Source organism: Pelecanus crispus, chromosome 27 (genome assembly GCF_030463565.1).
Source record: "Pelecanus crispus isolate bPelCri1 chromosome 27, bPelCri1.pri, whole genome shotgun sequence".
In the NCBI taxonomy this organism is placed as follows: domain Eukaryota; kingdom Metazoa; phylum Chordata; class Aves; order Pelecaniformes; family Pelecanidae; genus Pelecanus; species Pelecanus crispus.
In genome coordinates this window covers 303,698-319,075 of record NC_134669.1, presented here as the reverse complement: position 1 = coordinate 319,075, position 15,378 = coordinate 303,698, and the positions used below count along the sequence as shown (strand labels likewise).

The window sequence follows — 15,378 nt, the reverse complement described above, 5'->3', positions numbered from 1 at the left end:
AGATTAGCCTTTTCCTGCTATTTTCTGTCCCCTTCCCCACTTGCTTTGTGCTAGTTTCTTTTTAGTCTTCTGTTGGAAGTGGGAGTTAATACATTGACTGTCAGTTCTGGGTTTTGGGGTTTGTCTTTTCTTTTTCTGTTTTTTTTTTCCCAATTCTTCTGCATTATTATCTTCGAGTTTCATCCAAGTTGCATACATCGCCTGAGGATGGAAACGTTTACCCTGCTCCTGGGAGCAGGGAGGGCTCAGGAGCATATCTGAAATGCTTGTACCCCAGGGCAGGCAGTGTGAGAAACAACCAAGCTGAACTGGAAGACGGGGTCCATTCCCAGAGCTAGGATATCATTGGTATCAGTGAGACTTGGTGGGGCAGCCAGGTGTCAGCTACAGCTGCTCACATGCTGGAGTGCAGGTCAGTCCCGGGAGAAAAGCAGGAGCCAGGCACGTGCGTTGCATTTGCTGAGCAGGGCTGGGTCCCCGGAGGGCAGAGAGCAGTGGCTTGAAGAATGGCAGCCTCAAAGGGCGTGCAAGGTGTGGGAGCTTCCTGCTGCCACCCTGGCTTGTGGGGATAGAGCTGAGGCACCCAGCCGAGTGCAGCCTGGTCCCTAGGATGGCAGGGCAGGCTCTGCCTGAAAGTGGAAGAGCTGCTCTCAGGGCCCTTGAGGCATAGCATGGCTTCATGGGCACCAGAGCTGGGCCCCAAACCGACTGGCTCAAGGCTGCTTTGGATTTTGGAATGGACCTGAAGGTGGTGCCCAGTATCTGCTCAGAGCAGACAGAAGGTGGCCTTAGAGCAGACAGCTTGTCTCCTGTGGATACTCTGCTATTGCAGCCCCAGCTTTTGCAGGTGGTTAAAGGGGATTGATGTGAGAGGTGGCCACACTTGACAGAAAATTGAAGGAAGAGTTGGGGTCATTTTGGGGAGAGGAATCTGGCAGGGACAGCAGTACCCAGGAAACCCCATCAGTAATGGCATGGAAGTCCAAGACGACCTAGCTAACAGCACCTGAAACACCACATCTGTTCCCAGGTGTGGCAAACGTGGGAGGAAAGGGGAAAAATAAGCAGGGGTAGGTGCCTTGTTTGGGAGGGGGCACGGGCGCAGAAAGGCAGGAGCCGAGGAAGTTGAGGGGATATACAAGCATGGAAAAAGGAGAGAAGGGGGGATCAAGGATCCAGCTGCTGCTTGGTTTGCTGGTTTGACTGAGCCCTGCACCTAATCCCCACAGCCCGTCCGACCTTCTTTTGGAGGGCGATTCCAAATCCTTTTCTGCGTGGCCCCACTCTGTGTACCTGGTGCAGGGGTGGGTGCAGAGGCCTGGCTGCTAGCAGTGGCAGAAGGGAGCACAGGGCATGGGGACCCAGCAGCTGGAAACACCGAGTGTCCAGGGCCAGGTACTGCTGGAGCGCTGTGTGTGTGCAATTTGCGAGTGAACTTGAAGCTGGACGAGCTGGCGAGCAAGAGGAGAGACCCTTTCAGTCATGTGGATGGCATGTGGCTGCAGCACGGGTACACAGGGTTATATGTTGTTATTATTATTAATACCACTACGACTATTTTACTTAATTTATGTCAATTATTAAATTGTTCTTATCTCAACACACAAGTCTTCTCACTTTTAATCTTCCGAATCTCTCCCCATCCCACCGGGACAGGGGAAGTAAGCAAGCGGCTGTGTGGTGCTTAGTTGCTGCCCAGGGTTAAACCACCACACTCTATGAGTTGCTGCCCAGGTTTAAACCACCACACTCTATGAGCTGCTCCCTTAGAGCTTGCAGTCACCTGCACATGTCTGGGGCCACCTCCTGAAGCCCAAATGTCGCCAGGTGTTTGTGCCTGAACAGCTCCCTCCTGGCCTCCATCTCCATTATTGCCATGGGAGCTGAGACAAGGAGCTCCCATGCAGGTGCCCATGTTGTGCCCACCTGAAGTGAGGCAAGAGGAATCCCCCCTCCTGTGGGTTTGTGGCAGGCATGGGAGGGAGCTGAGAGCCCTTGCAGCCCCAGGACTCCAGGCCCAGGATGAGATGGCTTCACTGACTCTGCTGAACCCTTCCCTCAGCAGGGCTAAAGGAGATCCCTGCCTGTCACTGCCTGGGTGTCCTGTCTAATGCGGAGACAAGGAAAAGTGATTACAGGTCATAAATCTGACTCTGGTGAGAGAAATTACACTGCTGGAAGTAAGAGTCTCTCCCCAGCTGCGGGAGGGAGCATCAGTGATGGCTTCAGGCTGTGTCACAGCAGGTTCCCCTGCAGCCCCAGGGACAACACAAGGCAGCCCAGAGGGGCAGAGCAAGGGCTGCCTTGGGTTGGTGCTGTGCTGCTGAGCTGGGCCGGGCTCCTGGGACGCAGGCAGCTCCTGGCAAGCGGGCAGCGCTGCAGAGAGACAGCTCTGCCCAGGAGCAGCTCCTGTGCCAAGCGCAGCAGGGCTGAGGGCAGTGCCTGCAGGCAGGGAGGGGAGAGGAGGGAGGCAGGGAGAGGTTAAAGGCAGTGTGGGGTGGGAGGGTGCTGAGAGCTCACTGCGGGAGAGATCTTCATTGCCCTTGACACGGTAAGTCTCTGGTTGCAGGGCTATGCAGCTGCATTTCCTTGAGGGGTCTCCTAAAGCTGGCACATGCCACAGATTACAGGAGCTGTAAGTACAACTCTCAGAGTTTCTCTCTTGTAGAGAAGAACATGCTCCAGAGCAGGGCTTCCCTGCTGCACCATGAGAGACTGGGACAAGGCATGACGGCTGCCTTCTCCAAGGGATGGCTGCAGGGGTGTGAAGGCGGGTGTGCAGCCAGGGGTGCCCAGGGCTGTCCTTGCAAGCAGGGTCCCTGCACCCCAGGGTGCTGTGTGCCGGGGCAGGGACTCTGCTGCCTGCCAGGGTCAGCTCTCAGCCTGCCCAGGGAACTCCCCACGGTTGTGCCAGGAGAAGCTGTGGGTGGAAAGAGTGACCCCAGCAAGGCAGGGTCCTTCTGCTGGTGAGAGGGTGCTGCGTGGGTCAGGGCTGCTTAGAGCTTCTGCCTCATCTCCAGAATATTTCCAATAGGAGGTTTCAAGGGGAAGATCAAGACAAGGATTACTATAAAGAGAAGGAATTTCCCTGTGCTTTCAATTTCCTTCTCTTGGGGAACAGCAGGTGAGAAATGATAAAGGAGTTCTTAATATTGACAGAGCACTGAGACTGCTGAACTGTAACTCTGAGTGATCAGTAGGTTTTCCAGGAGTCTCCCAATGAGTTTTCAGCCACTGCTCTGCCCGTGGACAGAAACAGGATCACCTTTGCTGGACCCATCAGGCTTAATCTGACCTGTGATTTTTTCTACCTGCAAACAGGACCATGCGCCCAGCCAGTGCCCTGCACACAGGCAGGTTTCTGGAGGGCTAAGGAGAGGGCACAGAGGTTGGGATGGGGTCTGTGAGTGCTCACAGGGAAAGACATGGCACAGGGAAACAGCTCCCATGAGGAAAATCTCCTGGCAGCAGGGATATCATCAGGGAATGAGAGGAAACGAAAACCAGAAATGTTGACAGAGGGAGAATTCAGAAACCTCCATCTCAACCCCTGCCATGCAGAGCCCTTCCCCTGAGCAAGCCCCCTTGCCTCCTCTCCCAGCCAGCAAAGCCTCTGCCCCAAGGGCTGGGGGCTCCAAGGCGCGAACCAGCTCCTCTGCAGCCAGAGCTCCAGCAGAGCCGTGCTGCAGCTCTCCAGCCCCGCGCCCAGGGCCCTCTGCAGAGCACAGGGGCTGAGAGCAGCTGCCCGGCAATGCCGGTGCCTGGGAGTTGGCGGGCACAGCTGGGGAAGGGCAACGCTGGCCTGAGGGCCCGCCTGCCTCTGCCCTGGCCTCTCTCACCCACACCCTCACTCCAGTTCTCCTTCTCGCTCCACTCGTCCCTGTTAGTGCTGGGGTTATTTCCTTCTTGCTGTCAGGCTCCCTGGGGAGATGGAGTTTCAGCTGCGGAGTCACACACTGGTCTTGAGCCACACACTTGGCCCTTCCAAGCTGTGAGCTTCCCTCCAGGATGAAAACCTGTCCCATAGCATCTCTGTGTTCTCTGAAAGCGCCACGGCAATGCACAGAGATGCTACGAGAGAGAAAATGCTGTTGGGTTTGTGCAATGAGCCATGCGTGTCCTTGGCTAGAAGTGGGGTGCTGAGACCTTGAGAAAGGCTGAGACATTTAGTGGTCTGTGGTAGATCCCTCTGCTCTCAAGCAGTGTCTGGTTTTCACACACACAGGAGTGTGATCACCCTCCATCTCAGAAAGCTGCAAGCCCGGAGATACTGGGACCCAGGCAGAGGGACAGAGCAGCTGCCCTCACTCTGCACGGAGCCACAGGCAATCCTCTTGCTTCACAGAACTCGCTCTGTTCTCCCTGAGTGCAGCAGAAATGCTGGGGGTTTCTGACGTCCAAGAATGCTCCCCAGGGCTGATGGGGGGGAGCCGTACAAAACCCTAGAGCTCTTAAATTGCCTTTACCATGCCCGTTCCTCAGCCCTGGGAGTGCAGATGCTGACAGGCCCTTCTGCGTTAGCACTGGTTCCATCTGACACAGTTGAACACCAGGACTGGTCCCTGTCCATGCCCACTGCTGCAGAGCAGGGCTGACTTCTCAAGAGCCCGTGGGCAGATGCCCTGCTCCTCATGGCCCACACAGCCAGCACCAGCCAGGGCTCCAGGCACAGAGCTCAAGGAAGGGCTGCTAGAAAAAGAAAAGGGTGTCTGTGTGTGAGAGGGGGAGGGTCTATGGGAAATAGCTTTGATTTTGCTCAGAGATGTCTCCCCTAACTTGTCACTGTCTTTTTCTCCTATGACAACACCCCATGCCCAGAGGCAGCAGATGTCCAACGACAGCTCCATCACTGAGTTCCTCCTCCTGGCGTTTGCAGGCACACGGGAGCTGCAACTCCTGCACTTCTGGCTCTTCCTGGGCATCTACCTGGCTGCCCTCCTGGCCAACGGCCTCATCATCACCGCCATAGCCTGCGACCACCGCCTCCACACCCCCATGTACTTCTTCCTCCTCAACCTCTCCCTCCTCAACCTGGGATCCGTCTCCACCACTGTCCCCAAGTCCATGGCCAATTCCCTGTGGGACGCCAGGGCCATCTCCTACTCAGGATGTGTTGCCCAATTATTTCTTTTTGTCTTTTTCATGTCAGCAGAATATTTTCTTCTCACCATCATGGCCTATGACCGCTACGTTGCCATCTGCAAACCCCTGCACTACGGGACCCTGCTGGGCAGCAGAGCTTGTGTCCACATGGCAGCAGCTGCCTGGGGCACTGTGTTTCTCTATGCTGTGCTGCACATGGGCAACACATTTTCCACACCCCTCTGCCAAGGCAATGCTGTGGAGCAGTTCTTCTGTGAAGTCCCCCACATCCTCAAGCTCTCCTGCTCAAATGCCTACCTCAGGGAAGTTGGACTTCTTGTAGTTAGTTTCTTAGTAGCATTCAGCTGTTTTGTTTTCATCGTGGTGTCCTACGTGCAGATCTTCAGGGCCGTGCTGAGGATCCCCTCTGAGCAGGGACGCCACAAAGCCTTCTCCACGTGCCTCCCTCACCTGGCCGTCATCTGCTTATTTGTCAGCACTGGCACGTTTGCCTACCTGAAGCCCCCCTCCATCTCTTCCCCACCCCTGGACCTGGTGCTGACACTTTTGTACTCGGTGGTGCCTCCAGCAGTGAACCCCCTCATCTACAGCACGAGGAACCAGGAGCTCAAGGACACAGTGTGGAAACTGATAGCTGGATGTTTTTCTGAAGCAACAATCTTCATCTCCAGAGCAGTTATACTGTAACTCAATACAGGCCCACAGTTGTTTGTGGTGGTTTTTCACTTGTGATAATGTTGTCATGCCCTTTCTAAATCACTCTCTGATTTTCTTTTCATTACAGACAGACTGTGTAAATGAGGAACCCTCCCCTTTGTATGTGTTGCAACACAATAAAGCGCCCTTCAGTGACCTTTTCTTGTCCTTGGATCCTTCCTCCAAGGCCTTTTTGGAGCTGCAGGAACAGTTCCTGTGTGCACGGGTGGAGGGGAAAGGAGTGCCAGCATGGCAGCACTGCCAGGGAGCACCAGCCCTTGCTCTTCAAGGGCTCTTCTATTCCCACTTGCACACTCTCGTTCTCATCCCTTGCGTTGCTGTAAGGCCTGAGTGCTCTGGCAGCTTGGTCACAGGCGTGCTGCGTGGTAGTGCTGTGACCGCAGGCAGGGACAGGCCATGGGCACTTCTGTGACAGAGCTGGCCTCCATACCAGCGTTTCCATAAAGAAAGGTGATCTCCTCAGGGCAGGGCCTGAAGCCTTAGCTCTGCTTTCAGAGTAGCTCTCAAGGAGACACTCAAGCAAGTGCTGTGTTGAGGGCAACACCAGTGAAGAGCTCAAGTGTGTGAGTGTGCAGGATGGGGACACACAGCAGTGTCCCTTGCACAGCCAGGCCTCCAGGGATCGCCTTGAAGGACCAGCAGAGCAGGGTCTGCTCTGTGTCCTTGTTTGCTGGACACTGCGGGCAAGGTGCCCCAGGGCAATGGTCACAGAGCAGCCCCTCGCAACCACCCTTCCCAGCACTGGCCTCTCACTCCACCTCAGACACGTTGTTTGTCCAGAGGAGACTTAAGCATGCCCATGGTGTGCATGTGGGGAGATGAACCCGAGTGAGCACCAATGCCATCAGCTATTGCCAGAGGTGCCATGAAGGCCAGTGGGATAGGCAGTGCCTCCAGGTCACTGCACCTGGAGAGTAACATCCCCGGGGAAACCACCTGAATGCAGCACTGGGATGTGCTCCCTTGACCTGAGGTGCCTGTGTCCATTCCCCCTGCCGTGGGGCATCTCAGATGGGTGCAGAGCAAGGCGACCCACCGCAGGGCTGAGGTGCCTCCCAGCCTCTGGCAGTGGCAGCAGGAGGCCAGAGGGTCATGATGCCTGCTGCAGTGCAGGGCCTGCGCGTGTGCAAGGGCAGGACTCGTGCCTCTGCACAGCCCTGTGTGTGTGACGAGTGCAGGAGGCCAGCTCCGATGGGGACACCTCAGGGGGCCCTGCCCTTCCTGGGTGTGACTCCAGGAAGAAACCCCACTGTGCCAGTGAGATTCATCTCACCCGCCTGGGACAGGCTCATGGCAAATGCTGCTGTCTGCTCACGTCACCCTTTCTGGATTGTGCCCTCCAGTGTGACAGAGCAATCAGAGAGGTGCTGGGCTCCTTGCAAAAGGCAGACATCAAACTTTTCTTCCAGAAGTGCAAGAAGGTGCATTGGGAGAATTACAGGCTGGTCACCTCATTCCCTGCGAAGGTGATGGGCCAAATACTCGTGCAACCACTTCCAGGTCGCTGTAGGACAAGAAAGGGATTGCTGAACCTGGATTGGTAGGGAAAACCAGCGATGTTTTGTACCTGGACGTTAGCAAGGGTGTTGACATGATTTCCCATAGTCTCTTTCTAGCCAGATTGGTGATACCTGGAGTGAAGCAATGGATGATGTAATGAGTGGGAATTTGGCTGGTGGCTCAAGCCCAAATGTCACCAGTGGTAGAGTCCTCCTGGTGGCCACTTCCTAGTGGCATACCTCTGTGCAAGCACTTGCAACAACATGGTTGAATGTGTTTATTAGCTCCCTGCTTAATGTGATGCAGCCTTTTCAGCTCCTTTGTGGATGATGCCAAACTGGGCAGAGCCCTTGAGCAACCTCATGGGCTTAAGTCTGACTTGAGCAGGAGAGCTGGACAAGATGATGTTCAGGGGCCTCTTCCAACCTCAGTTATTCTATGATTGAATGAATCTTTTCCTTGGAGACCTTTCTGAAGACAGACTAGAGAGAGGAAGAAGTAAATACAGAGAGTCAGAAGTAGACGTATAAAATGCACCAACAGAAATACAGCAGTTCCTATGAGGAAAGTTTCTCCACCCAAACTGTTGGTAGCAAATCTATCAGATTAATTTAATGAAACAAGCCTAATTTTGTCTGCTAATGTGGTGGATCACAAGTAGGGTGATGGCTGGGTATGGTATCATGTGGTCAATTGTGTCATGGGAGCTTCTAATCCAGCCAGTGGCTGTGAAGAGGGCTGTGATGTCACTTCCGCCTGTGCAGGTGACAGGCCAACAGCAGGACTGTGTCTGGGAAAGGCCACTTCTTTCTGAAATAGCTGATAGGTCAGCCCTTGACTCACAGCTGGGATCTGTGCTTTTAAGCGCACATCTGCCAGCGTCTCTGACAGGCCAGCAGAAGGCACCTGGTTGGCACATTGACTGGGAGATGCCTGCTGCCCAAGGACCGAGGCTCACTGCAGGAAGGGGGCTTCTCTTTTGGTTGTCATGTCTCTCCTGCCTGAGTACATGATGGGACAGCAGCAGGCACACAGCTTGGTCATGTCTATCCAAGAAGCTGAAAGGGCAGCCACCTTGGAAGATGGTGGGGAGGTTCCTTCTGTGTGGTGAGGTGAAAGGCCACAAGAAGGCTGATGGGTTGAGATGCCTGCTTGAAGGTTGTTTCCCAGATGCTGCAGCTTTCCTTGGAGGTAGGCAACAGCAGGAGCGGGAAACACTGCCACACAGTGCAGCTGGGAAGGTGGAGATTGGACATGAGGAGGAAGAAATGTCACTCAATGTGTAGTGCTGTGGGACATGAAGTCCTGCAGAAGGAGTATGTGATCAGTCCATCTCTCCGTGTTTCAAGGAACAGAGTGTGAGGGTGGACAGATGTCGGTGAATGCATGGAAATGCCAGGGTGAGAGTAAGGTGGGGAAGCGAGGTGGGTGCCTACAGCCTGCAGGGAAAAAGAAGCAGCTGTGGGACAGCGCAGGACAACCTGTGTCAGAGATGGCAAAGAGCGCTGGCAAGGCTGGAAGTTGCCAAGAGAACCCAAGCCTTTGTGCCCCTGGGTACGGCAATCATCTCTGCCACCAAGGCCCATGAGCAGACATGTTGTGCTAAGGCACTGGTGGGGCCTCATGGCCTCCTTGCACACCCCCAGCAAGGCTGGCAGCTGTCACACCGTTGGCCTTCAATCAGCATCACATCCCCCACAGCCCAGTGCCCCAGGAAGGGCCCTGAGCAAGGTGTGAAGGACAGGATCTGCCTTCCATGGGGCTGGGGGACAGGCCTTGGCCTTTCTGCTTCATCAAAGAAAGCCAGGGGTTTCTCAGCAGCTGAGCTGCCTGCACATTACCTTTGCCTCCTTGCAATCACAGCCTCCAGTTCTCTGCTCTAACGAGTCCCTTGGGAGGCAATGTCAGTAATGGCCCTCAGTGGGACTCATTAATGCTTCAAGGTACTTTGGGTTTTGCTTTTGACATTGAGCCTTGGAGAGGTTTGTGCAATCTCCTCTCAGCACCTGAGCATCAAGGACTCAGCACCAAATACTGCATAGCACTCATTAACACCAAGCAAGCCTGAACAAGCTGTGTCTCTTCCTGTAATTGTCTTCTACTCTTGTACAGTTCATTAGAGAGGTTTCCTAGTGCACTTCTGGAGAAAGTTTTCAAAGAACTTCTAATAAAAATGAATTTCTTTTTAAAGGGTGTAGTTTGTTAAGTTTCAGTTTAGAGAATAGAGGATAGCAGCCTTCTGTGAGTGCTATTGATGCAGGGTCTCTCCTAAGGAGGTCAGGACTGGTTGGAGAAGCTGTCCCTTGAGCTCTGACACAGCATGGACACCCTTGCTCCTCACCTCCCCAAGCCCATCATGGCTCTCATCGGCCCCCTGGCACTTGCATCCCTTGTCCTTACATCAGACTTCTCCTCTGCACTCTGCAGCTGGATGGTACAGCTCCTTTGTGCCAGCTCCCACCTGCTTGCCTTTGAGACCTGGCTGCACAAAGACAAAGGGGGATTGCTCTCATTTTTGAACAAGCAGAATAAGCCTGATAAGACTCATCATTGCAATCAAACACCCTCCTCAACTGTATGCCAAGTACAATCTGCCACCAATGAGGTTCACCTTCCACAAGGCATAATCATGCCAGAAACATTTGAGACAGAAATGAAGTGGTAAAATAAAGACAATTAAAGAGTTGTCTAAAGACAGAATTAGACAGACTACTGAAAGACAGGCAAGCTTTTAACTCCCTGAAGCTCAGAACAGCTACTGGATTGTTGAGAGGTGTCTGAATGATCCAAAAAGTAAGGGGAAGGAAAGCCTGGAGAGCAATAGCAAGTGTTTCTGTGCAGATAGGCTGCTGGCAAGGGCATTTCAGGCATGGTCAATTTAGTTCGGACAGGTGGAAATACATGAAAGATGAGGGAGATGAATGCACAGCCCAGTAGAGAGAGGACTGACAATGCAAACACAGAGAAAGGTCAATAGTTCTCCTCTTGCTACTCATGGGCATCCTGAAAACTGCTCATTTTGATCTCAGGGGAAAAAACTGACATTTTATTAAAAGCATTCAATTGTTTCAGCTGATGAGGTCATGCTCATACTTCTAAACAGCTGTAAAAATTTCTGAGGTTTTTCATACAGCGCTCCACTGTCTGAGCGCAAGCATGCAGGGCTATGTGGAGAGGAGCCAGTGTCTCTGCAGCCCACGCCTGGGACTGGCAGCTGTCACACAGGACCTGCTGGAGACGAGAGCCCCTCGCAAGCTGCAGCTGGAGCCTGGGCAGAGGGTCCTGGGGCACCTACACCGGCACCACGCACCCGTGTCCCTCTGACTGCCTCCCACCCCAGTTGTACCATCACTGGCTTTTGCAAACAAAGGCAGTACCCAACATCCCCCAGAGATCAGTATATTAAAACAAGACAAAAAAAAGCATGGACAATAACAACATCAAGAATGTTTGAAGCTTAAAGTTGCAATAGGGCATTTCCTTCACTCTGCATCTTTCATTCTATTTCTTTGTTGCTTCATTTTTCCAAAACATTCTCCAAATTTCCATCCTCCTTGAGGCCTAGAGCATTAAGAAAGATAATTTTTGTTTCTTGCACAGAGCCCAGGGCCCCGAAGAACCTCCCAGCCCTGCACTGTCCATGCCACCTCTAACTCTTGGCACAGAGCGAGTCGTGCTCGGAGGTGTTGACCACTGTTAACTGATGCAGAAAAGCAGGGTACAAAGCTTCAGTGAAACGCTCTCTTTTTGGATGGCCAAATGTGACCTTTTCTCATCAAATCTGTGCTGTCTTTCTATGTGAGTATGTGGAAAAATATGTGTTTATTTGTAGGTCAATGTACAGACAAATGTACAGGTGTGTCCAGTTACTCAGCAAAATACATTTCCTAGCAGCACCCTCAAGGGACAATCTTTGCTCTGAGGAATTACTGTATTTCTGTGGCTTTGTCGCTCCGTTCCCTGCCCCACTGGGCACAGGGAGCAGGGTTCCCTCAGCTGCCTGCCTTGTGCTCACAACACACTCAAGAGAAGCCCCTCTGGGTGCCCTCCCCATGCACGGCCATTTCCAGCCACCGCTGAGCTTGGCCTTTGCTGGCTCCATCCCTGCACCCACAGGCCAGGGGTCCATCTGCCTCCTGGGCAGCCTCTTCCCCCTCCAGCCTCCTGGACCTTCCTTCTGCAGGGTCACCTCCTAAGTCGCGGGGGTCCCTCTTCATCCACGCTGACCTCGTGCCAGGCCCTGCTCGACTCCCTGCACATCCAACTGCCTTCTTCATGGGCTTTGAGAACATTGTCCCTGAAGATCCAGGGGGGACTCACAGCTCCTGTGTCCTCCAGGACAGGCCAAGCACATCCTCAGCTAACTGCAATCAGCTCTCCTGTACTCCACCACTGTCATTCCGCTACTTGTCCTCCTTCTCCACCACCTCATGGTCATGGCAGCCATGGCTGCCCTCATCCTTCACATCCCCAGACAGATCCAGCTGTCAGTAACTGAGAGCAGCCCTGGTGAGCTCGTCATCAACTCCCTGTGTCAAAATGTTGTCTTCCACACCCTCCAGGAATCTGCTGGCTTGCTTGTGCCCAGCCCTGCTGCCCTCCCAGCAGACTGTGCAGTGGCTGAAGCTGCCATGTCCCTGAGGAGCTGGGACCACGAGGCTTCCTCCAAGGCAAGGCTCTGTGCACGCCAGCCTCCCCTTTGCACAGAGCTCACCTCCACCTCCTCACGCGCCCACCTGCCTTCCTGAGGAGCCCTTGGCGTCCATGGCTGCCCTGCCACCACTTGAGCTGTGCCAGCAGGGCTCTGCAGTGCCCGTGGGGGAGCACGTTGGTGCCTGCCCAGCAGAAAGGAGAGTGCTGGGGAAGGGAGAGGAGAGGCAGGGAAAGGGGAAGGGTTGTGGGAGGTTGGCTGGGAGGTTCCCGCTGTTGCCAGAAGAGGACGATGCAAGGAGAGGCCTGGTAGCTGGGAGGTGGATTTTGAAGTCCCTTCTTTGGAAACAACCCAATTGGGCTGGTGCTGAGGCAGGCCCCAAACTGTCAAATTTGGGTACAAATGGAGAAAAGCTGAGACTGTTGAGGAAAAAGTAATATCTGAGGGGGGCAAAGAGTTGGGAGGAGAGTGGGGCAGAGAAAGGGAGGGATGGAGGTGCAAGGTGGAAGCAGCCGCCTGTGGAAGAGGGGTCAGGAGGGGGATTGAAGGGGCCAGGTGCCCGTGGGGAGGGGCTGGGCAGTGCTGGCATGGCCAAACCCTGTGCCTGATCACCGTGCTCTGTCCTGTTTATTGTGCTGGTTTCAGCTGGGGTAGAGGTATCTTCATAGCAGTTTGTATGGTGCTCTGTTTTGGATTTGTGCTGAGAACAGTGTTGATAACAGGGATGTTTTTGTTATTGCTGATCAGTGCTTGCACAGCGCCAAGGCCTTTTCTGCTCGTCACACTGCCCTGCCAGCGATTTGGCTGGGGGTGCACAAGAAGTTGGGAGGGCTCCCATCTGGGACAGCTAACCCCAAGTGACCAGAGGGACATTGCAGACCACAGGACATCGTGCTCAGCAACAGAATCTGGGGGAAGAAGGAGGAAGCAGGGGTGTTTGGAGTGATGGCATTTGTCTTCCCAAGTAACTGTTATGAGTGATGAAGCCCTGCTTTCCTTTAAATGTCTAAATACCTGCCTGCTGGTGGGAGGCAGTGAATGAATTCCTTGTTTTGCTTTACTTGTGTGCACAGCTTTTGCTTTACCTATTATAATATCTTTGTTTCAATCCGTGAGTTGTCTCACTTTTACGTTTCCTGTTATCACTAGTGTGTATGTGTGTGTGTGTGGGCGTACCTGCTTTGCTGGTCAAGTGGGGCTAGTGAGGAGGAAGAGGCCACCAGGATCTGGAGAGACCCAGGGTTGGAACTACCAAGTGGGTGATATCTCTGAGTGGGGGCAGACCCAAAGGCCAGGCCCACAGTGGGAGATCCGATTTTCTTACAGAGATGCTAGGAGAGTGTCTGCTCTGCCCCAGAAACACACACTTTTCTATCAGGTCCAGGTGAGACAGAGCAGGTTCATTCCTCAGTAAGAATAAGAGAAATGCCAACATTTCTGTAGAAACTTAATAAACACTCAGAACCATACAGATAATGATAACAGAAATGCTACACCACCAGCCCCTCCCTGCAAAAGACAGGCCTGCAATGCTACACCCTGAGAATCATTTGTGAACAGCAATGGAAAATTTATCTGTGTTGAATATCATCCATGAAATCACTTTCTTAAAGGCCTCCTTGAGCTCCTGGTTCCTCATGCTGTAGATGAGGGGGTTCACTGCTGGAGGCACCACCGAGTACAGAACTGCCAGCACCAGGTCCAGGGATGGGGAGGAGATGGAGGGGGGCTTCAGGTAGGCAAAACTGCCAGTACAGAGAAACAGGGAGACCACAGCCAGGTGAGGGAGGCACGTGGAGAAGGCTTTGTGTCGTCCCTGCTCAGAGGGGATCCTCAGCACGGCCCTGAAGATCTCCACATAGGACAGCACAATGAAAACAAAACATCCCAATCCTAAGCAGTCACTAACCACAATAAGGCCAACTTTCCTGAGGTAGGCATCTGAGCAGGAGAGCTTGAGGATGTGGGGGATTTCACAGAAGAACTGGCTCACAGCATTGCCTTGGCAGAGAGGTAGGGAAAATGTATTGGCTGTGTGCAACACAGCATTGAGAAACCCAGTGCCCCAGGCAGCTGCTGCCATGTGGACACAAGCTCTGCTGCCCAGCAGGGTCCCGTAGTGCAGGGGTTTGCAGATGGCAACATAGCGGTCATAGGCCATGATGGTTAGAAGAGAAACCTCTGCTCCAACCAAGAAGAGAAAGAAAAAGACCTGTGCAGCACATCCCAAGTAGGAGATGGCCCTGGTGTCCCACAGGGAATTGGCCATGGCTTTGGGGACAGTGGTGGAGATGGATCCCAGGTCGAGGAGGGAGAGGTTGAGGAGGAAGAAGTACATGGGGGTGTGGAGGTGGTGGTCGCAGGCTATGGCGGTGATGATGAGGCCGTTGGCCAGGAGGGCAGCCAGGTAGATGCCCAGGAAGAGCCAGAAGTGCAGGAGCTGCAGCTGCCGCCTGTCTGTGAATGCCAGGAGGAGGAACTCAGTGATGGAGCTGTCATTGGACATCTGCTGCCTCTGGGCATGGGGGACTGTCCAAGAGGGAAAAGACAGTGACAAGTTAAGAGAGACTTCTCTGAGCAAAATCAAAGCCATTTCTCACAGAAACCCACCCAAAGGGTCTCTCTCTGTTCAGGAGGTCCTTTGGCAGGTCCTGTTCAAAAGCCCTGGTTGGTGCTGGCTGAGGGTGCCCCAGCGAGCAGGGGCTCTGCTATGGGCTCTGCAGGGCTCAGTGCTGCCCTACAGCAGTAGGAAAAGAGGAACACGGGGTGATTTCAAGTTAAATCCCCTCGTGACATCAAAGAGCTTTTCAGCATTGTCGCTCCCGATTCACCCAAGTGCAGAGCAGAGCTGTGGGGATTGTGTTTTGCCTCTTCTGCTCTGGCTGCCCCACCACAGCTGAGGAGTGTTTTTACTGCAGAATCCCCTGGCATTCCTGCTGCCCTGCAAGGGAAACCGTGTGGGTCCTGAGAGGCCAGGGGAGGGTCCCTGAGTGCCGAGTGAGGACAGCCGCTCTGTGCATCAGCCCTGATCTCAGCTCCCTGTGCTGGCAGCTCTTTCAGCTGGAGGACTATCGCCTTCGGCTCTTCCCCCAGAAGAACCAGGACACTGCTGGGAGCAGAGGAATCCAGTTTCCAAGGGCAGATGGCCAAGGCCCTCAGCCCATCTCCTGGTACCTGCGGAGGATCTCAGCTCTGCCCTGCCAAGCAGGGACGCAGAGGGCTCATTACAGCTGCCGGCATGCAGCCGCCCAGCAGCATTTCAAGGGCCTTAGCACCCCGCTGGCTTCTCCATGGGGCTCCTGCGCAACGGAGAGAGGCCATGGGAGAGCTGTGCCCTGCGGGAGGGCAGCCTGCAGCCCAGCAGCACCTCCCAAGGAAAGACTCACCTCTCCTCAATTCCTTACGTC

At 54.0% G+C, this 15,378-nt stretch overlaps 1 protein-coding gene and 1 pseudogene across 1 annotated transcript; one reads left to right on the top strand and one right to left on the bottom strand.

The window, feature by feature from the left end:
- The first annotated feature begins 4,733 nt into the window (after nt 1-4,733).
- On the top strand, nt 4,734-5,790 carry LOC142596129 (olfactory receptor 14I1-like; annotated as a pseudogene).
- A 7,727-nt stretch (nt 5,791-13,517) lies between these two features.
- LOC104026043 (olfactory receptor 14A16) lies at nt 13,518-14,564 on the bottom strand. The gene has a single exon (XM_009486255.2). The coding sequence runs from the start codon at nt 14,562-14,564 to the stop codon at nt 13,518-13,520; it is 1,047 nt and encodes a 348-aa protein (XP_009484530.2).
- Between the last annotated feature and the right edge of the window lie 814 nt (nt 14,565-15,378).